The 24360-nt window shown below is 45.6% G+C and overlaps 2 protein-coding genes across 2 annotated transcripts in view; one reads left to right on the top strand and one right to left on the bottom strand.

The window, feature by feature from the left end:
- The window catches only part of LOC128400628 (integrin alpha-M-like), a 159481-nt gene that overhangs the window by 77923 nt on the left and 57198 nt on the right, over positions 1-24360 (top strand). The gene's annotated exons all lie outside the window — the stretch shown is intronic.
- Positions 1147-22580, bottom strand: LOC128400631 (cathepsin D-like). Its single transcript, XM_053362964.1, has 9 exons — positions 22376-22580; positions 15642-15792; positions 15113-15236; positions 13024-13142; positions 10334-10533; positions 7608-7736; positions 4010-4205; positions 3038-3136; positions 1147-2162 (listed from the first exon to the last, which is right to left on the bottom strand). Exons 1-9 carry the CDS (start codon positions 22435-22437, stop codon positions 1908-1910), a joined length of 1335 nt encoding a protein of 444 aa, XP_053218939.1. The 5' UTR covers positions 22438-22580; the 3' UTR covers positions 1147-1907.

The raw sequence follows: 24360 nt of genomic DNA, 5'->3' as shown, positions 1-24360 counted from the left end.
TAGGTTGTTTGTGCAGTTTGGCTGCCCCTGAGCATATCAATTCACCCTTGTAAGAGCGTATGTCTGAATATAGTATAGCATTATGTGGATTAGACACGGACACACACAGTTGCCAGCCAGGACTTTTCAGTAATCCAAGGCGAAACAGGACTTCTTAAACAAAGGGTGTTTATTTGCGGGGCTGGGAAACAGAACAAGAACACAACTAGAAACATTAGGAAACAAACACAAAAGCTTAGTAGGTTAACTTAGCTAGAAGAACTCTGACTTTGCTTGGGACGTGAGATGCTATGTCAGGGCAAGAGTCTTAAAAGTTGCAAGAATTCTTAAGAACGTTATCAGTCCCCTTGGGAAGTGCACACTGATGTCATGGAGAAACAAGCCACCCTGCTTGTCCTTCTGTAATGTCCAGAAGGACTTGCCACCAACTCCACATGGATCATCCTCTCCATCGTGCTATGAGCCACTTACGGGCCTGGTCCACGCATTCCCAGCAGCTGTGGAAGCGAGGCATGGGAACTTTATAATGGAACGGTTGAGATTCAGGGGGCAAATACCGATGGATGTTGCGGCCAGGATAGGCTGGCATGCCACAGCAAGTGGGGGCCTGGGAGGAGTGCTGCAGTACTCAGTGAGAGAGTGAAAGCCTCTTTCCCTCCCCTCATCAGTCCCTAGTGCTGCTCCTGGCAAAGCAAATCCAAGCACCCTCCTATGTTAGGTGAGCTTTGATCCTAAGCATAAGCATTTCATATTAATTTCAAAATGCACAAGGGCTCATGAAGGAGAAAGGAAGGCATTACCCACAAGAGCAGCCTTCCCCAAGGTGATGCCATCCAGATGTTTTGGGCTACATCTCCCATCAGCCTCCACCAGCATTATTAACCCTTTCTGTCCTGTAAGTCTCTGTAGCGGCATTTCAAGCTTCTGAAACGATTGTGGCTTTTAAAATCATTTTTATATCATTGTGTTATTTCCTTCCAGACTTTATTCTTTTATGAATAAATATTACATTCGCAGCATTGCAATATTTGCTCTACTCATATTACAAATGTTAATATTTCAGGAGCAAGAACACTAATACTGAATCCTTATTGGTCACCGCTAAATCGGTGCTAAAGAAAGCAAAGCAATTTTGTATGTGCGCGCACACACACACAATCGTCTCCAGTACAGTTCCCAAGGGTAGCATTGCTAATTGCACAAAATTAGATTTTCTGTGAATACGCATGTAGGATACTTGTTTGCACATGCATGCATATAGACGCACTCGCAGATCTGGTAACACAGTCCTGATAACCGAGATCTCTTTTTCGCTAGGCATGCCAGAGGCTGAATCTGGGACCTTCTGAGCACAAAGCACAAAGCCTGTGCTATGGGCTCAGAATGTTACATCACCTTAAATATCCAAGGGTGACTCATCAAGCCGTGAGCTATCAAGTCACATGAAGAAAGCATTATCCCCCACCAGCTTGTTGATCCCATTGTCTGAGGCTGTCCTGCTTGCTGTAGCAAACAGGACTCTAAAAGCTGCAATCCCAGCCATACTTCCTTGGAAGAAAGTCCCTCTGACCTCACCGGAATTACTTCTGAGTAGACATGCATAGGATCAGCAAGCTGGGGAGGAGGATGGAAGAGGAGAACTTGGTGGGAGAAGCTCTGCACACTTGATATACACAGCAATGTATTTGAAGTTCAAAGGGGACTTTCCAAGGTGCATCATCTTTTCCTCTGCCACCATGAGGATTAGAAACTTGTGTTGTTGTTTTTTAAAAAAGGAGCTGTTCTGAGAAATAGGGCGACTGCAAATCCCATGCTGTGGAACCCCACCCCTGCTGCTATGCAAATACACGCACCCCACTTCTCAACCCTGCTGCGTTCCTGAGTTCAGCACTTGGAACACTGGACAGCTAACATCCGGAGGTTGTGGTGGCTGCAGCTGGAGTTGTGCCCTGTGGAGCCGGTGTAGCTGCTACTGCAGCTGTAGTTGCACCGCATATGGTTTGTTTGGAGACAGCTAAGCCAACTTGGTCATTATCTCGGTCAAAGACTGAGTAAAAGCGCCGGAGGAAAACGTCACCCAGGATCCAGAGTGGTCCAGTGGGCTTAGGGATGTCAAGACTCATGAAGCCGCTGAGGCAGACAGTCACTCCTCCTTGGGTTATCTGTGAAGATGGGAGGGAAATAGCACAGTTCAATGAGAGGCCATCGCTGGAGGCTTACAGGCTTCTAGAGACTTTAGGCAATGCCACTATAGTCCTTTCCGCTGAGTAATTGTCAGGTTGAATATTTCCCCTTTCCCCCATTTTTCTATCTTAAATTCAATTCCCCACACCTCTGCATTATTTAAAGAAAGATCCTCATGAAAATTCATTAGCATTTAGTGGAAATTTCTCCCTATATTCATAGAATCGTAGAATAGTAGATTTGGAAGGGACCCTGAGGATCATCTAGTCCAATGCCCAGCAATGTGCAGCTATTCTCATTTTTGCATGGAAATTTCCCCAACACACACATTTTTGCAAGCAATTTAGCTTGTAATGCATTTTTTAAAAATGTTATTTTCATGAACATGTGCATTTTTATGCTCACTTTCCCCGAATGTAGACATTTATGTATGTATTATTTGGATGGAGAATTGCAGATTTTGAAAGACAGCTGTGTTTGGTCTGCATATTGTTTCAAGAAGTGCAAATTAGGGAGTTGTGTATTAAAATGCTAACCAAATTCCTCCCCCACCTATACTCCTGAACAAGGTGTGGGCTCACTCTCACTCAGGAATTCTGAGGAACATAGGAAGCTGCCTTATACCGAGCCTGACCCATGGGTTCACTTGGTCAGTATTGTCCAGTCAGACTGACTGTCACTGCCTAGGGTCTAAGGCCCCATCTGCATTATATACTTAATGCACCATCATACCACTTTAGAGTCATAGAATCACAGAATTGTAAAGTTTGATTGGATCTCAAGGATCATCTTAACCAACCCTCTGCTAAAGCCATCACCATTTCGTCAAAGGTCTTGTGTTGGCCTCTCTTACCTGAAGAACGTAGTCCTTTGGTGTCAGAGCGAAGGGCTTTCCACCAAGATGAAAAGTCACGTTTGGTAGCTCAGGAAGTTTACTGCAATCTATTGCATACTGTGGTGGGGAAAGGGAGAGTGCCATGAGGAAGGGAAGGGGAAGAGACTGGACAGGCATTCTTCTCTTAACACACCTCTTCTATGCTAGGACATTTACCCCAAACTCCACTCACTCCCACCACCGTGTTTTGCCAGAAGTTGAAGGTACTAGACTCAACGGCAGATGAGGAGCTGTCTCTGAAAATGGCACCCTTGGGATTGCATCTTCTCTCCTTAGCCAAATGCAGTGTGTCACAGGGCGACCTTCCCTGCCAATGGCAGTCAGTGATGTGGAGCAAAGGAGGGAACCCCACAGTTTGATGCTGTTCCTTGTCAAATCACCTCCCCGCAAAAAAACAAGAAAGAACGCTCAACAAACACCAGGCATAGTCTGATCTCCATGCTAAGCTTTGTGTAAGCAAATCAGGATGAATGATAAAAAAAAACAGGTGGTCAGGAAGAGCCCCAGGGTCGGGGAAGGAAGGCAGGTTTTGGCCTCACTGCAAAACTGGCCTCTTAAGTGCAGGACTTTAAGGTGAAAATACTGTAGTAAGATTTCCAATTCATATGGAAGAAAGCAAAAGAATGTTGGGTATACCATTGGAATAGAAACAAAGTCTGCTTCCCGCCTCTGCTGACTCTGGTCACTTAAAATGGTCCTGCATAAACTCACTCCTTCAAGTGCACAACCCTAGCCTGAGTTCTGCTTCCTGGTCACATTCGAGTATGATGGGATATCACACCGACAGATCGACAGCAGAGAGAATAAGCCAATGAAACCAGAACCAAGGGCTGGATTTGTTAATTTGGAAGGCTCTGCATGGAGGTTTTGTTGTTGTTGTTGTTTTGGATGGGTCATTAAAGAATCCAAGACACGTTGCCTCTTCCTTACCTGTCCTCCCATGATATGTTCAGCCCCAATGGCCTTCTGCAACTCTTTGATTTCATCACTAGACCCTGTGATAAGAGAAGTGCCAGTGTCCACAATGCCTTGGCAACTGTCCTTGCACAACTTCGTTGAATTGTCCTTGTCAAACAGCCTCCACGGCCAACATTTTTCACTCTTGGATTGCTTCTCCACAGTTATCCTACACAGAGGGGAAACAAAAGTGGTTGGCAGCCTTTATTCACGGTGTTTTGGAGGCCTGATGAGAGTTGAGAGGACACATCTGTGGCCAGACAACCAGAAGCTAGTGAGCAGGAGGACTCTGACCGCCAAACTCATACACACCGCTGAAAGAGCTTGGGATTGGCAGTTTAAGATCTAGTTCTCACCAACAGCAGATGAAGGGGATGAACCTGTGTCTGGGCTGTTCCTCTTTCTTCTTTACACACACGAATTGAATAAATAAACCTCCGCACCAAGAAAACTAGCATATCAGGCAGGGAGTGTTGTTAGGTACCTGAGCCCTTGGGTTTTGTTTTGTTTTTTGCACTGATCCCCCTGCATAAAAATTGCATGGGCTGTTTCTCTCTATACTGTTACATTTAAAGACCTTTTAACAGGCCTGGAAAATCCTAGGAACTACTGTAGCTGATCTCACGTAGCTATAGTTCCCAGCACTCTTAACAAACTACAGTTCTCAAGGTTCTTCATGACTGTTAAAAGTGGTCTAAGAGTGCTTTAAATGTAGGATATGGATGTGACCTAAGACCTCAACCATCCACTGTTTTAATTTGCCCATCGGCAAAATCTGGGTCATGGGCCTGTGTCCCGAGTTTGTTTTGGACTTAGCAGTGTCCTTGATGTCAGGTTTCCAGCTATTGACTTTTCCCTGAAGGTGCTGCGTGGATTGATTGGAATTTTCCGCTTCCACTCAGCACATCTTTATTTTTATTTATTCATTGAAAACATTTGATTTCCCATCTTTCAGCCTTTTTGCCTCCAGGGCAGCTTACAATAAAAAACCCTCCACAACAATAACAGAAATAATATCCAAGAGAACACGCAAAGTACAAAAATAGCAGAAACCTCAGGAAACAGGAGCAGCAAGTACTGTATATCGGAAAGTTGGTTGAAAATGCAACAGCACTGCCCTCTTGTGGTTAGTGCTGTTCTTGCAAAACAAACAACCTATTGAATAGCTTAAAAAACAACCCCGGGACCATCGGTAATGTTGGTAGCATATGGAACTCCAGTCCGGTGTTACACAAGGACTCAAAACTCATGGTTTATAGCTGAGGCTCTGGAAATGGTTTTATACTGGTTGTTAGATTTCAATAATGCATAGCTGATTTCTTGCATTTTTGAAATTTAATTTTATATTTTACTGTAATATTATGCTTTTTTTTGCTGCCTTGGGAGGATGTAAATCAGAACAATGGCTTGCAGATTACACACAAACACTGATGTGGGGTGAACTCTTTTGCTAGATACTCATACTCTACCATGGTGAGAATACCAAATCTTTATATTGCTACATTTCTAGTCCGCCTTCCCTCCAGGTAGCTCAGGCAGTACAGATGATTCCCCTTCACACACACATGTTACCACTGCAGCAACTCTGCAAGGCAGGCTAGGCTGTGAGATAGTGACTGGCTGGTCCAAAGCCATCCAATGAGCTTCATGACTAAAGTGGGGATTCGAACCCTGGTCACTGAGATCTTAGCCTGACATTCTAATAGCTGCACCATGGTGGCTTTGACCTCGTCAGGGGAAACCAAAAAGGCCATGTACATCCGGTGAAGACATCCCCACCTGCTCTCTGATGTGAACAACACCATGCTAATGCAACTTGAAATGCAGTGGGCGGGAAAATGACCTCATTGCATCGCAAGTCCCTAATGTGAACATATCCTTAATTAGAATACTGCTCTGTAAAGTGGTTGTCTGGAAAAGCCAGACTGAGATTCAGGTTTAGGGCAAAATCCTATATCTGAATTATACCAGCCCAGCATCCTTAAGGCAGCCTTCCCCAATTGGTGCCTGCAAAAAGTTTAGGACTACAACTCCCATCAGCTCCAACCAGCACTGGCTGATGGGAGTTGTAGTCCAAAACATCTGCCAGGCATCAGGTTGGCAAAGGCTGTGTATCTCCACTGGCAGAGATGAAGCCACGCCAGCAGAACTCCCCAGATGGTCTGGCGGAAAACTCCACCAGGATAACTGCAACTTGGCATCACTGAGAGGAAAGGACTGCTGTACCCAAGAGGCCAGAGGGTAGAGTGTTTCCTGCATTAGGCTTCACATTTATTCTTTAAACACAAACATTTCTCATAGATGGCAAATAGAGATATGTGGCCTTGCTTAGAACATCTTTTTCAGGTGGGGAGTATTGCAATCATGCTGAGTAATGGAAATGCAATTATATATTTACTGTTAGGACATTAATTTGGATGGATGCAAGCCTGAATTATCTTATCAAACTCCCAAGCAGCTAAATCTGCCATTTTAGACACTGATGCCACCGAGGAAGGCTGTAAGGTTGAAATATGTTTGACAATTATAACTATTATTCACTGATGACTTGAAGTGCTATTCTCTAGGTCTACACCCAAGTACCATCAGCAAAAGTGTTTTGTTCACTGCATATTCAGGATGTCAATATTTTTTAAAAATTAATGGTTTGTTGTTTGAATTTTTAAACACTGGTTGTTTTAAATAAAGCAGGAGTTGATTTCTGGTTTATTTGTCTTCTGGAATCCATATTGCCAGCAGCAGGCATGGCGTGGGGGGGGGGGGGAGTGTGTTTGTGTGGCTACAATCAAAAGTGGGTAGAAAAAAACCTTCAACTCTTGCCTTCGTGCAAGAATTTATATTCTGAGAGGACTTCCAGTTTATATATCTGGAACATATTTCTAAAAAATATTTTGTTTGTTTGTTTAGGAAATGTCTTTGGAGTTCAGCAACTCCAAGAATATCTCTGCCAAAAATAAATAAATCCAAATTCGGATTTGGTATACCATCGTGCTTATTAATTGCAATGTGCCAAAGCCTGGAAACCTATATCTGGTGTTAACTATCCAACCTGGGCAACTTTAGAATATACGTATACATCATCTTTGGTGGCTTGGACAATATTAGGATCAAAATATTTGAAAATGCGGGAGACCCTTGAAACAATTAAGTCGGTTAGAAAGAAATGGAATATAATGTCTAATAAAAATAAAATTGATCCACTTTCGCATGCTAAATTGACCTTGCGGGGAAACCCAGTTATAAAATTGGACAGTTCAATAATGCACAGCAGAGGCTGGTCTAGTGGGGCAAGCGTGGCACTTTACCCAGCAACCTCAGTCTGCCCTCACCCAGCCTTCACTTGCCAGTGCAGGTGGTGGCAGCATTGCCTGTCCGCTTCTTCCTTCTTAGTCTCAGTCTTCCCACGCAACAAAAGACTTTCTTATTCCAGCATGTGTTCTGAGGTAGCGTGCAGTTCTATGGTGGCTTTTAATTGTTTTGTTTTTATGTGCGCCATCTTGGAAATGTGAATGACTAAGCGGTACATAAATCTATCCCAGAAACAGATCAGGAAATAAATGGCGGCACTCACTTGTCTATCTTGATCTGCCAGTAAGCCTTGCGTGACACTGGGATGTAGTGGAGCTTCCCTTCATAGGCATCGTGGTTGATATCTCCGAAAACCACTTCGCCACCGTTGTTTTCGTAGCCGCTCTCAGTGCTAGGAGAAGAATCAGAAGGGTCAAAAGGTGCTTCTTCTGAGGAGCAACAATGGGTATGTGTGTGGAGCAGGCAAGCAAGAGGAAAGGATATTTTATTTACTTAACAAAACTTGTGAGCCACCTAACAGGGCTGGGGAGGGACCCTCACACCTCTGAGTGGTTGAATAAACATTGGCATAAATGTATAGATTGCCTCTGGGCAACCTAAGTCCACATTCATACCTTTAAAGCACTATGATACCACCTGAAACGGTCATGGCTTCCCCCAAGAAATTCTGGGAGCTGAGGATTGTCAGGAGACCCCTGTTCCCTTCCTGCAGCTACAGTTCTCAAAGTGGTTCAAAGGGAACACTTGGAATTGCAAACGGTCACTCAAATCCATGATGTTCTTTTAATCTTGTTCCTTTGATAAGCTTCACCTGCCAATTTATGCATGTTGACTTTCGGTTAAAGGGTACAGGAGTAGGTCAGGCCATCCCAGCCCCTGGTCAGTTGGCAACCCTGCCTCATGGATAATGGATTCTGATGAGCAATGGCTGCTCCATGCTCCTCTAACATGTCACATCCATCACCGGGTGGGGTCTCAAAGGGACAGTTCGAATCTGAACAAACTGTGGCTTGAGCTTTAGTGCTGACTGCGAAAGGTTTCTGAGAGGCTCTTGGCTGGCAGAAATAGCTGTTTAAGATCTTGATCTTGAGGGTATGGGCTGACACTGCTTTGGGGCTAGAAATGATTGACCATGGCCACCGGGTAGTGTAGCCACCTGGCATGCTTGTTCATAACCTACTGAACCTGTATAGCTGTAAATACGGTACATAGGAAGCTGCCATACTGAGTCAGAGCAATGGCTAAACATGCTCAGTATTGTCTCTAGGAACTGGGAGCAGCTACCCAAAGTTTCAGACAAGAGCTCTGCCTGGAAATGCTAGCAATTGAACTTGGGACATTTTGAGCTCTACAATTGTTCAACAGCAAGGACACTACCAAAACAATGTTATTTTCCAGTACTCTCTCACCAAAAAGAAGCAGACCCAGTAAAGCTGTCATGTTACATGAAACACCAGAGTGATGGAACCACCTGCCATTAGACGAGGAACAACCAAGAATGCACAGAAAATATCCGCATCATCCCACTCATGTACCTATAATGTGTGACGGTATCCACCCAGAATATATACATGGCAGGACATACTGAACTCCACCTGGCAATCAACATTCTCTTTAATTGTATTGTATACACAGAGGCATTTCAGAATCCTAAACCAGTCTTTGTGAGTCACTGAAAAGAAGAATGTTATGCCAACTGGAAAACTGACAGCCCAGATTCCTGCATAAAAAGATGTCACCCAGAGCTACCCTGCTGCAACAAGATGACTCATTGGCTCAAAGTACCTCTTAATAGCTTACTTAGGCCAGAGGTTGCCAACCTTTTCGGGCCAGTGGATGCATTTGGAATTCTGATAATTCAGTGCCAGTCACAAAATGGTTGCCATGGGGTGTGTCAAGTAAGACAAAATGGTGGCCACATTTCGAAGAGCAAAAAGGAGCAGGCATGTTCCCCACCCCCCATCAATGTGGAAAAGGCACCAACATTGGCCACCACTGTGCTTGTTCTTCTCTTCTATTTGTTCTTCTCTTCTATTGAGAATGGAGAGAGTGTGCCTAATCCTAACATCCAATGAAATGTGAGCATATTTTTGAGGGCATGTTCAGTGTAGGAAAGACTGAGTCAATGCAAACAGCAGCTGAGAAGGAAAAGCAAATAGTTTCTCATGCATTGTAATCTTTTGCCCTTGGAGATGGTTTGGAAACTTCATAGAATCATAGAATCATAGAATCATAGAGTTGGAAGAGACCACAAGGGCCATCGAGTCCAACCCCCTGCCAAGCAGGAAACACCATCAGAGCACTCCTGACATATGGTTGTCAAGCCTCTGCTTAAAGACCTCCAAAGAAGGAGACTCCACCACACTCCTTGGCAGCAAATTCCACTCTCGAACAGCTCTTACTGTCAGGAAGTTCTTCCTAATGTTTAGGTGGAATCTTCTTTCTTGTAGTTTGGATCCATTGCTCCGTGTCCGCTTCTCTGGAGCAGCAGAAAACAACCTTTCTCCCTCCTCTATGTGACATCCTTTTATATATTTGAACATGGCTATCATATCACCCCTTAACCTCCTCTTCTCCAGGCTAAACATGCCCAGCTCCCTTAGCCGTTCCTCATAAGGCATCGTTTCCAGGCCTTTGACCATTTTGGTTGCCCTCCTCTGGACACGTTCCAGTTTGTCAATGTCCTTCTTGAACTGTGGTGCCCAGAACTGGACACAGTACTCCAGGTGAGGTCTGACCAGAGCAGAATACAGTGGCACTATTACATCACTTGGTCCAGAACAGGGCAGCAAGATTAATTGGGACTTGATGGTATGATCCTATTGTGCCAGAGCTTCGTTAACAGCTACATTAGTCATGTCAATTAATTCCAACGAGTCTACTCTGATTGTGGCTAACATTGGATGCAACTCTAAAGGGATGCATTGGGACTTGGGCAGGGTAGGACTGGGATGAGAGAAAGGAGGAGGTAACATGAAGGATTCCTACTTGCAGAGGTGGAAGGAGAATACGTTCTTCTTAAGCAGCTTATTCTTCATCATGTTATCAAAGGGTGGGGTTATATTGTTGACTGAGATGCTGGGATACCCCAGCCCCATGATGCCATCAAACTTTGCAGCTACAAAAACCAAACCTGGCAGATCTGTAGCCTCGGCAAATGTCTGGTTCTGAATGCTCAAGTTGCCAATCTGAGGAGAGAGAAGGTAAGCATCATGTCTTCTGCTCCATCGACCAGATACTCACATATCTCTGAATTAGAAAAACCTGATACCCACTACAACGCTCAGTTTTGAAGGACCAAGGCTTTAGCATCCTCTTGCTGCATCTTTAAGCATAGAGCTCTGACCCTGAATACCTGTGTGGTGTCACCTGTCTTTCTTCCTTCAGATCCAGTGCTTACTTTCTAGTAGAAGAGAAACTGGGATTCAGCTGTAGCTGGGTTGAGATGTAACAGGAGACAGTAGTTTCCCACTATGTGAATGAATCATGGCAAGCCATTGGGTTGTGTGCTCCCCCTCCTTCTCTTTCATGAACCAGAGGAAGAGATCAGAAATTATAATCTGGTAAACTATAGTGAAGGTAAGCCAGGATCAAACTGCAGTTTCAGATGTTGGCATGTTCCGAAACATAGTTTAAGCAAACCACAGTTCCTCTCTCCAAATGCAGAGGTAACTATCTTGAAATATGCTCTGCTCTTAGGATTTGCTTAGGCAATATCGCAAAGTGCTACATTCATGTAATGATGCCGTGTGTGTGTGTGTGTGTGTGTGTGTGTGTATGTATATATATATGTGTATGTATATATGTATATATATATATATATATTGCCATGATGAATGTCTGAATAATTTTAATTAAGGCTCATAGCCACTGCAAGATTTTTAGTTGATTAGTCATGTAACTTTGTAATCCATCAATATAATTTAAATAAGTTTGCCTATTTTCAAAACATCTCTCAAAGTGCCTTCTGGAGGATGTTGGAGTAGTAAGCCTTAGACAATTTACAGTTTAACAAACAGAAGCTGTCAGAGGTTACACTGGAAGGAAAGCCTATCTCACTTTTCTCATGCCTTCCAAAGGTAAACACAAACACTCCAGACTCATCCTCAGTAATGAATCAGCTAAAGCCCATTGGTCATGAGCAGCCCTCAGCGGGGCTGGCTTGGATGCCCAAGATGTCCTGGGCATAGTAACAGTAATAATAATAATTAATAATAATAATAATTTATTTCTACCCTGCCTATCACTCTGGGCGGCTTTCAACAGAACATTAAAAACAGAACAAAACTTCAAACATTAAAAACTTCTCTAAACAGGGCTGCCTTCAGAAAGCCATGGATCGGTGGTACAGCATCTGCATTGCATGCAGGTTTGATCCCTGGCATCTCCAGGTAGGCCTGAGATTATCTGAGATTAGCCCTAGAGAGCCACTATCAGTCAGCATAGATAATAATGAGCTAGGTGGGCCAATGGTGTGACCAGGTGCGCCAACTCTATAGGGCCAGGGAGTCCTCCTCGGTATATGTTGGCAAGGGGCCAGGCCCCCTCAGTGTTGAGGGGGTGGAGGAAGGCTTCTCCTGAGCACAAGAGAGGAGGAGCCACTGGCCACTGAAGCCAGGCTGCACTTGGCTCCACCCTTTGTCTCCCCCTGACGATGTGACGTCATGCGTTCATCGTGCATCACACACACATGACGTCCCACGTCTTGGGCGCCCTCAACCTCGGGCGCAAGGTTGTGCCTCTGGGTCTGACTCAGCATAAGGCAGCTTCCCAAGTTCCCTTGCATTTACAGTGATGCATGTTTAGTAGGTAGTGAAGGGGCCTGGCAGCTGGCCACTCCACCCAGTAGGCCACAGACAACCAGTTCTTAAGCCTTTGTTTACATGTATGCGCAGCAAAGTCAAAATGCCTTCAGCCTCACTCAGAGATTTAGGGTGCAATCCCTGTACCAGAGTTATGGAAAGCTGAAGGGCTACAGGATTTGGCGGAAGCCCAGTTATGCCCGTGGTACTCGAGAGGCATTGCTGGCACAAAAAAATGCACTTACCACACAGAAGGTACACAGAGGCCTAAGCCATGGTGAGCTTTTCAAGAACGCTATGAAAACCTACTTGGTTGTGTCAGCGTCACAGTTATTCAGGGGTAAAGGATAAAGGCTGTGTGGGTTTTTGTGTTTTTTCAAAATGTCATTCACAATAGTCAAAAGGCAAAAATAGAAGCAGTGGTTTACTGGGATCAGGGGCCAGAACAGGGCCAGAACTGTCCCTGGCAAACAACAACAACAACAACACAACAGCTGGAACCTTCATATATGTATATAACATTTTAAAACATTAGTCTCTTCATCACTTTCACAACCAAAGGGCCATGGTCTCCACCATTTAATAAAAAGGAGTGCAAATTTCCCAGGCACAACTCCCTCTCTCTCTTAGAAGCTATCACAGAGGTGTGTGAACTTGTGGGCCGATGCTGGTGATTCGGTGTGAAGGAAAAGACCCCCTGCATGCTTGGGTGCTTCCCCCCATCCTCCATCCCCTCCCCATGATAACTTCCAGGGCTGAGCTGGCACTGAAGTCGCGTTCTGAAGGTAAATCGTACAGAAACCTTCCCTCCCCCACTGGTTAAGCTTATTCTGCCTCTTGGAGAAGAACCTAGGCATCTGAGCCCCCTGTACTCACCCTCAGAACATCCTCGCTCAAGAATCCTTTGAGACTCCCGCTTCCATAGTGAATGGCAAATTTGGCTTTGTTGGCCTTGTGAGTCAAGGAGAAAAAGCCCCGGTAGTGACTGTGTACCCCTGAGGAGAGAGAAAGCAGCTGTCTGTGTGGTGGCAGGATAGGGGTTGGTTTCAACTCTAGTGCTTCTAGCTCCCAGGAACATTTTATTAAAAATATTGTTGTTATTATCATCATTATCATCATCATCATCATCATCATCATCATCAAAGCTTATGGTTTCCTTAGCAGCAGCTACCTTACAGGTGACACTGTCCTGTTATCATTCAACAATTGCACAATCTTTTCTTGAGATCAAGAAGAGTATAAAGGCCTTCCTCCCTAAGGCTGCACAGCAAGGATGGGGAATCTGAGGTCAAGTGAGGCCAACTAGGGATACTTGTGTGGTCTGCCAGTCTGTTATTCCCCAAGCCTCCACCTGACATCATCTGGTGCCAGGTGTCTGGTAAGCAAAGCCAGGGTTGCAAAGGAACGACAGGGAGCCTTAGAGTTATGATGCTCTGGTGGTTCATCTGCAAGTGGGGTTGGGCACCTTTTAAAGTGGTCACCAAATGCCAAGCCTCACCGGAATCACTTCCACCCAGGAGCCAAATTCAACCTGCAGCTGCCAAGGTTCCTGCTGAAAGCCCAAAGGCAAGCCCTGCTTTTGGCAGGAATCTTTGGCTTGAATTTGAGCTGGGGCTTACAAGGGGCAAGTCAGTGCAGCAGAAGTTTGAATTCAACCCAGGAGTGCCAAGGAAGATTAGCGCACTCCTGATTCTTCCTTTGAAGCAGAATCGCTTGACATGGTATGATGTCAGGTAACTGGCAGCTGGCCGGCCCAGCCCTCTGGCCAAAAATAGCCAGTGGATGGTGGGCCAGTGGCCACATCCACTTCCTCACTCCTGCTCTAGAACACTAGTGACAGCAACACTTTGAGGAGAGGGTGAAGCGTAGTCTAGCACCCACTTCACCCACACCCCTTACGATGGCCTGCCAGCAAGTTCTCTTGTCTCAGGTGGAACCAGCTTCTCAAGTCATCCACAACAGGGGGCTGTTGGCATCTCTTAGGAGGCTAGATTTGGCCCAGGAACCTCATTACTATCCCTGACCCTAGTATTTTTCTGTTTATTTATTTAGGAAACCATCATTTGGTGCAAGACACTCAGGACAGCGTTTATTCCGGGCTGCTTCCGGAGTACTTCTTTCAATTTCCCATTGTTCCAGTCTTAAATTTGGTTCTATACATTTCTGCAGCCATTTGAAATGTTTAGAAAAACCAAACATCCACATGAAAATAATTCAGCATTTTAGTGCAAGGGTCTCCTAAATAACCACCTATTTGTACGTGGTATTGATTCATGTGCACATTTCCATAAGCATTTTTCCAGATATAATGCACCTGAATATGGTGTGTGTGTGTGTGTGTGTGTGTGTGTGTGTGTGTACACACACATTTCCCCCTATCATATGTTTTTTGTAAACACTGTTTGCTGGGAGATTTGCATCACAACATTTGGAGAAATGGAAATTTTGAAAGGATGGCTCTGTTTCAGTTCTCATATTGTTTCAGAAAGGGCAGATTTGACCGATTTGGCTTCAAATGCGAACTGAATCAGATTTCTCCCCCATCCCTCTTCCAGACTGATGCCCTGAGCATGAATAAGCCATTACTCTTCTCCCATTTGTAACCAGGGTTTCAGCTCTTAGTTTGAAGGGTTTCAGACAATTGTGGCCTTTACAGTGAGGTGGGATCTGTAAGACCCGTCTTTTATATAGAATCATAGAGTTGGAAGGGACCACGAGGGTGACCTAGCCCCTCTATGCAATGCAGGAATCTTTTCCCCGACGTAGGGCTTCAAGCCATGAGCCTGAGATTTAAGAGTCTCATGCTCTACCGACTGAGCTACAAGGCAACAAGAATGTGTATAGTTGTGTTTTCAGGTTTTTATCAGCTGTTTGTTATACTTGGTTTTAGTGTTTTGTTGCTCTTGTGGGTTTGCTTGGGGTCACTTTTGTGAGGAAAGCCAATAAGAATAAAAAATAAACTTACAGCATGCCAGGTGAAACAGGCAACATTTGGAGGAGGGCACCCACAAATTGGACGAACCAGTATCAAAGACAACATTGAAGCACTGTTCTGGGGTTCCAATGCAGACCTGTCCATAGTATTGTGCCTAGGGTAGAATGGGAAAGGAAGGGGTCAACACAGAATTCCCCAAATGGCTTCTCATTTCCCAGGGCTGGTGCAAGGTTTGACAGGGGGGTTGTACAAGGTGCCATCAGTCCTAGTTTCTGTCCATACCCTAGGGAAGGTGAGTGGGCACTACTGGGGGTTGTTCCACTAGGGCAAATGGGACATTGCCCCCCCCCCACAAACTCAGCCTACCCCCACCATTTGGGGGGTCAGGGGGCACAGCCCATCAGCTTCCTCCCCCTCAGAAATCAGCAGAGAGGAGAATGGGGATAAAACTAGAATTAATTGGTGCCTGTCAGGGGCTTTGTCTCTGCCTCCTGTTGGGCTCCCTGCCTTCTGCCCTTCCTGTCCCAATGGGCACCATCTGCCACTCGTGGGCACTTACATCCATGTAGTTGTGCAGGCGTTGGCGGGCGACAGAACCTTCTTCCGAGGGTGACCCAGACCTGACTCTTCCTCGTCTTAACAAGTCAGCGATGGGGAGGCCTGACCGGCCAAACCGGCTTCGGACTGAGGGGAACTTCTGCAATGGGATCCTGCCAAGGAGAGGAAAATAAGCAGAGGAGAGTTGTCAGGAGGAATGCATTATTAGGACCAGCCCTTCCATTAGACCAGGGGTAGGCAAGCCAAGGCCCATGGGCCGGATGCGGCCTAATCGCCTTCTCAATCTGGCCCGCGAACAGTCCAGGAATCAGCGTGTTTTTACATGAGTAGAATGTGTGCTTTTATTTAAAATGCATCTCTGGGTTATTTGTGGGGCATAGGAATTTGTTCATATTTCCCCCCCAAAATATAGTCCAGCCCACCACATGGTCTGAGGGACGGTGGACCGGCCCACAGCTGAAAAAGATTGCTGACCCCTGTGTTAGACAGTGAGGTGGCTGCCTCAGGCAGCAGGTTTTAGGTGCAATGAAAGGGAAACCAAGTGTTTTGTTTACTACTATTATTTAAATATTGTATTGGTATTGCCAGGGCCCTCAGATTTGTGCTTGTGGGATTTTCAGGTGCCAAAATAACCCTACATTTCAAGCACTGTTATAGCTTCCAGTGAAGAATCCTGGAAATTGTTAAGGGTGCTGACCCTCCCAGACCTAGAATGCCCAGTACCCTTAACAAACTACAGTTCCCAAGGTTCTCTATGACTCCATGGTGTAAGAGTGGATTAGATGCATGGTGTGGATGTGACCTCAGTTACACAAACTTAAGGCTTCGTTGCAGTGAAGTACAGGAGCTAAGTGCTCAAATTACAGGGGGAGAGGGACCTTTTCCCCCTTACTGTTTTGTCTCAGACCCTAATTATTGTTTTTAGAAGACTATGGGGGCTAAAATCTGAAGGAGTTAGTTGAGGAGGGAGGCTTATAGATTTAATTATGGGACAATTTTCCTGCATAATGTTCCAGTATGCACTTGAATCACTTTTGCAAAATACCAACCACCTGGAGGCATCTGAGATTTGCACAAGTAAAGTGGATTAAAGCGCTCTATTGCCCTAGTGCAACAAATCCATTTTGGTTTTGGTTTAGGAAAGTGATGTGAACATGTATTGAAACACGTAGAAAGGACAAATGAATAATGGGAAGACATATAAAAACCCTGCTAGCAAATCAAGACGAATGCAGGATGAATATTCAATGTTGTATAATTGCCTGGTGAAATCAGAACTACTCAAGCAAGTTTTGACATGGGATGCTTCCAGATTGTTGCTATGTTCTGGTGGGATTCAGTCACATACTGGCAAATTCTCAATGCCCAGTTATAGTTGATTGGGAGGCCTTGCACAACAAACCCGCTTCCCCAAAATATCAAACTTTTTGCCATAATGAAAGTGACAGGGAAATGTGGGAAATTACAATCAAATATAACTAGCAATCATAGGGCTAGTTAATGCATGAAGGGGTTACGACCGCAGAATTGCTATATTCAGCTGCTAGGTCATCCCCCTCACATGGGAAAAGAGCAAACAATGTGAACTCTCTGAAATAGGATGTGCATGAGCTTGCTCGCTACAAGCTCAGACCGCATGCTTAGAGCTATTTCACTATATTTTGTACCCCAAGATTCCTGCCTGTGTTCACTTGCTGCTGTATGGATAGATTCATGAACCTGACCTTTGGAATGTTGTAGGTAAAGCATTTTAAAACTTACTAAGGTGTGTGGTCTGATGAACTCTAAGTGGGATAGAAATGTGGAAGCTCTGGTAGTGGACTTAACGGGATATTAAAAGGTTTAACACTGTAAATTCCCACGCTACACTATTGCTTGCTTTTGTGCCTTTTTAAACACTGCCGGGGGCTTTTTCTTGCTGGAGAGTATGTTTAGCCCTGAGCTTTGGATCTAGGGATCTGGCCAAGTATTTCATGAATTATCCTACACTAGTGATCTATAACTATTCCCCCCTCGCCCCGCCCCCACAGGAAAAGTGTGGGATAACAATTGCTTTGATGCAATGTCATCTAACCACACCATAAACAAATGGTAATGAATCATCATTAATCAGCCAATGTCATCTGCAAGCAAGTCAGTCAGGATGAACGCTCAATAAACAGGTGGCCTGGAAATGCCCCATGTCTAACCACCATGTAAGCTTTGTGCTGGCAAATCTGGATGAATGCTGAATATAAATGCTGAATATAAAGGTCACCGGGAGGAGCTGAGGCTGATGGGACTTTTAGTCCAGCAACATTTGGAGAGCCACACAGGTCCGTCTGTCCTCCCCCTCCCCCCCCCATTTCCTGTGGTGGGTAGTTGCTGGTGAGGAAGCACTTGGCCAAACAAAAACAGACTTCAGACACTAGCTATGGGGCCCAGGTCTAGGATGCCTGGGTTATTTGGGAAAGGAATGGAATTAATTATTTCGGAAAGGAGGGGGGTGTTTGCAATTTTTGTGCAAACTTGTGTCATAGGCTTGTGCTCTGAGTCCTTTAAAAACATACAACAGCCCTGTTGGACTCCAGCTACCATCAACCCCAGCCAGCATGGGCAAGGAGGGCTGCCCATAGCACACATCTCAAGCACTCTTACACTATTTTACAGCTTCCTCCAAATAATTCTGGGAAGTGCAGTTTGTTAAGGGTGTGAAGAGTGGTTAGGGGACCCCCTCGCAGAGCTGCGACTCCCAAGACCTTTAACAATTTCCGATATTATTGGGGGGAGGGGGAGCCATGACTCTTCAAGTGGCATAAGAGTGCTCTAAGTAAATGATGTGGGATATGGTCTGGTCCAGCAACACTGGGAGGGTCACAAGTTCTGCATTCCTGCATTTAAGAATGGCCCTGGGTTATTTCAGAAGAGAGAGGGTGTCTATGGGGTGACAGCAGTACTGAGCCAGAAACTGGTAGGGCACCTAAAATGGCCCCCTTTTTTTCCTAGCCACACTAGTGCAATAATAATAATAATAATAATAATAATAATAATAATAGTAATAATAAAAACCCCCTGCTCTTCCAAAAGCACGCAGAGCAAAATGTAGTACTGTAGAATCCTATTTCTGTGACTGGCAGAAGTTGGCGAAAATTTTGCTGGCTCATTATCAACCTCAATAAAGTTCTATTTTACACACACACACACACACACACACACACACACACACACACACAGAGTATATATGTCTGTCTTCAAAAAAACTAGAAGACAAATAAAGAGCTGCCAGATCTCTGCGTTCAGGACAGGGCAGGTAAGAGTCATGCAGAGCATAACGCCCACCAAGTTCTTCCGGGATAATCCCATTTTCTTGCCAGGGAAAACTCCCCACCCACTGGGTTCCAGGCAGTCATCTGAGCCCTATGCAAAAGAGGGAGCTGATCCCTGCCATGTGGTTATGGAAGAGGCAGGGAAGCACCTCTTCTCCAGGGGCTGCCTCCTGCCAGCTCCGATTCCAACCCCAGGTGAAGGGCTGGCCTCACCACCCCAGCGCACATGTCCTGCCCTGCCTGTTGATGAGCAGCGCAGCATATCTGTAATTATCTCCCTTGCTCATCCCTCCTACCTACAGCTGGGTGATGGCCAAGTATCGGTGTCATAATTACAGGGGCCTTCTTAACGAGGGCTGCTCTCAGGTGTTTTGTTTTGCTCTTTGGCTAATGTATTCCTACATGGGCTGGGAGGCGGAAGGATGTTGGCTCAGCAGAACGGAGCGCGGAGCGCTGAGGCCGAGCACCTTGCGCAGACAGGAAGTGCGTGCTAGGTAAAGGTTTGGTGTGACATCATGTGACTCCCACTGTCAAACTGATAACCTGAAACTCCCCACTCAGAAAACAATGTGCTTGTGCCTCGGTTTTGGTAAGAGGGGTGCCAACTTTTCTGTTTGTAGTATAACCCGCCTCTGTTGCTCCTGAGCCTTTGACAACGCGGTGCAGTGGTTAGAGTGCTGGACCTAGGACCACCTGGGTTACCAGGGTTCTTGTTCCCAGTCAGCCATGAAGCTCCCTGGGTCACCTTAGTCTTGGTCAGCCTAACCCACCTTGCAAGGCTGTCGTGAGGACAAAATGGGTGGGGCAGGGCAGAATGATGCATGTCACCTTGAGCTCCTTGAAGGAAAGGTGGGATTTAAAATTTCAGTTTGACAGGCAGATGCTAGCAAGCAATAACATTTAGCTCTGTACCCAGAAAAATCTTCAGTGGCTGGTTTCCACACATCAACCTACTGTTAAAGGCAGAGGAGCATGTCACTTGGCAACCTCACTCAGACTGGCAACGCTAGGGAATCCTCCAGTGACCTATTTATTTGGCATGCTCCCTGGTTTGTTTGCACAATGCTTATGAGGGGGTTTAAGACTGCCTCCTGTTTTTATTGAGCATTCATTCTAATTTGTTTACGGGGCGGTTATATGGCAATCAGCATTCATTCTGCAGAGCCTTTAATCTACTTCTTATGCGCCTGAATCCCTCCAACAAAATACCAGCAGTCTGGAGGCACCCCTAGAAAGGCAGCACTAATCCAGTCCTCTCCTGGACTGGACCCTCCACTATCCCTGAGGTCTTGCTAGGAGAGTGACCCATTTTCTTGGCTCAGCATCTATATTTTTAAAGCAGCTGTCCGACAGACACAAGTTCAAAAGGCAAAGTTTTCCCAGATATGGAGCTGGAGCATGAGGAAAGCTTCTACTGTTGAATTTTTGCCTGTAATTCAGCACAGCAGTCTTCAGGAGGGAAAAAAGGGTGTGGGAACCTTGTTTTCAGCATAACTTTGCCTGCTGCTATAATTTAATCCAAACCTTTATTCCTGAGAATCCTGGAGTTCTAAGCCTGGCTCTTAATGTTGCTGCTGCATTTCACAAGGTCTTCCTCCTTTCACAAAACAACCTGCCTTCTTTCTCCCTCATCACCTCTCAGGGGCCCATCACCCTCTGCTTCAACCCGCTGGTTTGCAATCCCAAGAGATTTCTGATCTTCCATTCTAACCACTAGTCCCTTCTCCCTTCCCAGTCTGTAGTGGAAAACCATAGTGAATCGCTCTTCTCTTCCACAAGAACATAGGAATCTGACTGATACTAAGCCAGGCCATTGGTCCATCTAGCTGGGTACTGACTGGCTCTCCAGGCTGGGGATTAGGGATGCCAACTTGAATAAAATATTTGGGTTGTGTGTGCCAGATAAACCCTGTCTCCAATCTTAGCCACAGAGGTACCTAGTGCTGGTGAAGGTTTATTCCCCTACCCCACTTTTTATCCCCTAAACAGCTTTGTGAGGGTGACTGGTGATTGGTCCTTGGCTACTCTGAATTATTAAAGCTAAAAGGGGACTTGAACCCAACTCTTCCAAAACCCCAAATTTCTATGCACTTTGTTGCCTCCTCCCCCTCCCTCCTGCCTAAAATCAATGAGGGTTGGCTGCAAAATTGTGCATTTGCCTGCTTGGGCATATTTTTTTAGGACCCACCTTATTTCTGCAACAGTAAGTTGTCTTAAATTGCTTTTAAATATATTGATTGTTGTAACCTGCCCTGGGACCTTGGGGTAAAGGGTGAACTAACAACAGCAGCAACCTATGCTGGCTGTTTAGCTGTGATAATCAACATTCATTCATTCATTCAACAACAGCAACAACAATGGGTGTGGAGCTTTACCTAATTCAGTCATCTGAATTAGGTGCTCCTAGTTTAATTTTTTAAAATGATAAGCAACTGGGAACTGCTTCCTCACTTGTTGTAATAGAACGCCGTAAACCTGCCCAGTTTGCACTCTCTCTCTCTGTCTCCACTCCAATCGCAAGGAACAATGTCAGAGGTTTTGCCCAATCCCAGCTCTCTTGCCATCAAACTTTTTATAAGTTCTTTTACAGGGCTTGTCGGGAAACAAAGTCCAAACGTGGAAAAGAAGGAAAGGTAGCAATGCCCATCAACTCTGGTATCAAATATTTTATTGTGGGGGCTGAAGGGACCTAAGCCTCTAGGAGTTGGTGCCTATGCTGAGGACATTCCCAGACCTAACTGGAGGTGCCAGGAATTGAACCTGGAACATCCCCATGCAAGAAGAAGAAGAGCTGTAGCTCTGCGGTAGAGCACCTGCTTTGCATGCAGAAGGTCCCAGGTTCAATTCCTGGCATCTCCAGGCTGTGCTGGGAGAGGTGCTCTGAAACTCTGGAGAGCGACTGCCAGGCAGTGAACACACTACTGAGCCGGGTGGACCAATTGTCTGACCCAGGGCTCGTCCACACTTCCGCTAGTGCTGTGCCTAGAAAGTGCAGGTCTGAGCAGCTTTCCTCCTGCCCTACTCCTTTCCAAGGGAGAGCCCACTCTTTAGTGATAAATCAGAACAAATGGCAATCTGGGGAAAACCCAAATTGCCATTTGCTCCGATTGCACCCTAAAGATTCCCCCAGGGGAAGCAGTGGGGAAAGAGTAGTGCGGATAAGCCCTCAGTATACCACAGCTCCCTATGTTCTACTAAAACTGAGCTGTCTCTTTGCCTTCCACTAGACTGTATGCCTCTTTCAGGAAACTCAAGCTACCCATTGCACCAGCTGATGCTTAAAATTAAGCTGTGTTGTCCCGTCATCTCCTGGAGGTCTAGCATCCCTGACCCACTCAAAACTGTCGCTCCACATAGGAATCCTAGCTACTGGAATACCCCACTAACCTCTCCCACCATGGAGCTTAAGAAACGTCTTGCTTTCTCTCACCTCATGAGCCCTTGAGCCCCAACCGCCAGCAGCAGTAGCATGACACAGAACCGGCCTCCCATCTTCAGCTGGTCCTTTTGCAACCTCCAGCAGTGTTTCCTTCTGTCTTGGCGGCACCCGGTTTACTTGTCTCAGGGGTGGACTAGATGTATATCTGGACCGGCTGGGTAGCAGCACGGTGAGTGCCTCGCCCATTGGTTTCAGGAATGCTAGCTGTAGATCCTGATTGGTTAAGAAGGCAGTTATTTCCTGCAATTATTGGGGTTCGTGGTTCCAATAGGTTCATCCTGCAATTATTCCATGCACTCATGGAGACAAATTGTTCTGACTGGCTAAGAGCACCTGGGATGAGGGTTTCACCTGAAGGAGGAGGAATGTTGGATTTCTAGGGTTCAGAATCTGATTCGCTGTGTGGGAGAAGTCACCTCCTGGGTAGTTTGTGGGCTTCTGTTGATGATTGGCTGGCATCCCCAGTGGTTCAGCTCTTCATAAGGTAGAGCAACAACATAGCCCCCAAAGTCATCAAACAGGCAGGGCAGTTGTGGGCATCTTCCTTGTGGTTCTCATTAATTACATACCCCATCATTTGGTCTCAGTGGGGCAGAGCTTGGAAATTCCCCTTTTCCCCCTTGGTCATGGATTTGGAAAACCTTTTTTAAAAACACACATCAGCCCCAACATTCCCCTCTGATTTGCCTCAGACTGAGGAGAAGCAGCCAAAAGGTGTCCAAGGGTGTTCAGGGGAAAGCACCTGAGCTCAGGCTGAAGTGTCACGACCTGCCCTTAAAGACAAACCAGAAATTATAGTGTGATTCATAAGAGCAGTCCTGAAAAAGCAGAATTGATCAGGTTGGAATGAATGGATTGCAGTGCAGACCTTACCTGCCAACTTAATGGAGCAGCGCTGTGACAGCTGCACTTGCTGCCATAGCACTGCTTTGCTAAGCAGGCCAGAACCAGGACTGCCTCAGAAGTAATGGCTTTTTCATTGGATGAACAGGCAGCTGTCTGAATCTTTTTTAAAAAAATGTCCACAGGCCAGAAGAGGTTCTAGCCACATAGCAACCTTCCTCTGCCAATGTCTCTGAAACCTCACCTGAACGGCCACCCTTCCCCATGTTTTCTCTCTCTAAACGAGAGCTTTCCAAACTTTTCACATCGGTGACACACTTTTTAGACATGCATCATTTTGTGACACAGTAATTCGGCTTTACTAGCAAACCGGAGGCTAAACTAATTCCTTTCCAGCCCTGGGAGAAGCGCAGGGTGTTCGCACGACACACCTACACACTACAGACGACACACTAATGTGTCACGACACACAATTTGGAAAGCTCTGCTCTGAACCATTTATAAAACTCAGCCCTGTGGTCTCAGACAACAAAGTCCATCCATGAATTTACTGAGTCATGCTTGGGGTGTGACAGCGGCAGATCTTCTGGTGGTAGAGCTTAGGGTTGCCATTAAAGGGCAACACACTGTCAATTATTTAGTTTATCACTGTTTTTACCTTGGGAATTTTCTACCTCAGATGCCAAATCGGGTCATGCCATCTCTGCCTGAGCAACTTAATTGTCTCCCAGCTTTCATTTCCCATGTATGTAAAATGGGAATAATAGCGCTCTCTCTCTCTCTCTCTCTCTCTCTCTCTCTCTCTCTCACACACACACACACACACACACACACACACAGAGAGAGAGAGAGAGACAGAGAGAGACAGAGAGAGAGAGCTGTGTTCATGAGTCAGGAAATGTTTTCCCTCAGGTTTTATTTTGTACCAAAGCTCACCATCACTGAGTCCCAAGGGTGTGTTTCCATGGGTCTTGGATCATGGAAAGAACAATGCCTCTAAGCATGTGCAGAAAGATATTTGCCATGTAACATTTTTATCAATAGTAATGAAAGCCTGCTCCCATGAGCCATGTGGAACTTTGAGGGAGGCTTTATTAGCTCTGGCATCACATTAAGCCCTGGTTATCTCCCCT

Source organism: Podarcis raffonei, chromosome 13, assembly GCF_027172205.1.
Source record: "Podarcis raffonei isolate rPodRaf1 chromosome 13, rPodRaf1.pri, whole genome shotgun sequence".
Classification (NCBI taxonomy): domain Eukaryota; kingdom Metazoa; phylum Chordata; class Lepidosauria; order Squamata; family Lacertidae; genus Podarcis; species Podarcis raffonei.
Note: the sequence above shows the minus strand (reverse complement) of the source record. Positions and strands in the feature narration are given on the sequence as shown.

What these genes read in the sequence shown, in the direction of transcription:
- LOC128400631 (XM_053362964.1), bottom strand. Translation starts at nt 22,437, where the DNA reads ATGGGAGGCCGGTTCTGTGTCATGCTACTGCTGCTGGCGGTTGGGGCT. An exon ending in TTCTCCTTCCACCTCTGCAA is followed by an intron (nt 7,737 to 10,333) that starts GTAGGAATCCTT and finishes TTCTTCTCCTAG; the next exon opens with CACTGAGAGCGGCTACGAAA. An exon ending in TGGCAGATCAAGATAGACAA is followed by an intron (nt 4,206 to 7,607) that starts GTGAGTGCCGCC and finishes CCCTCTGTGTAG; the next exon opens with GATAACTGTGGAGAAGCAAT.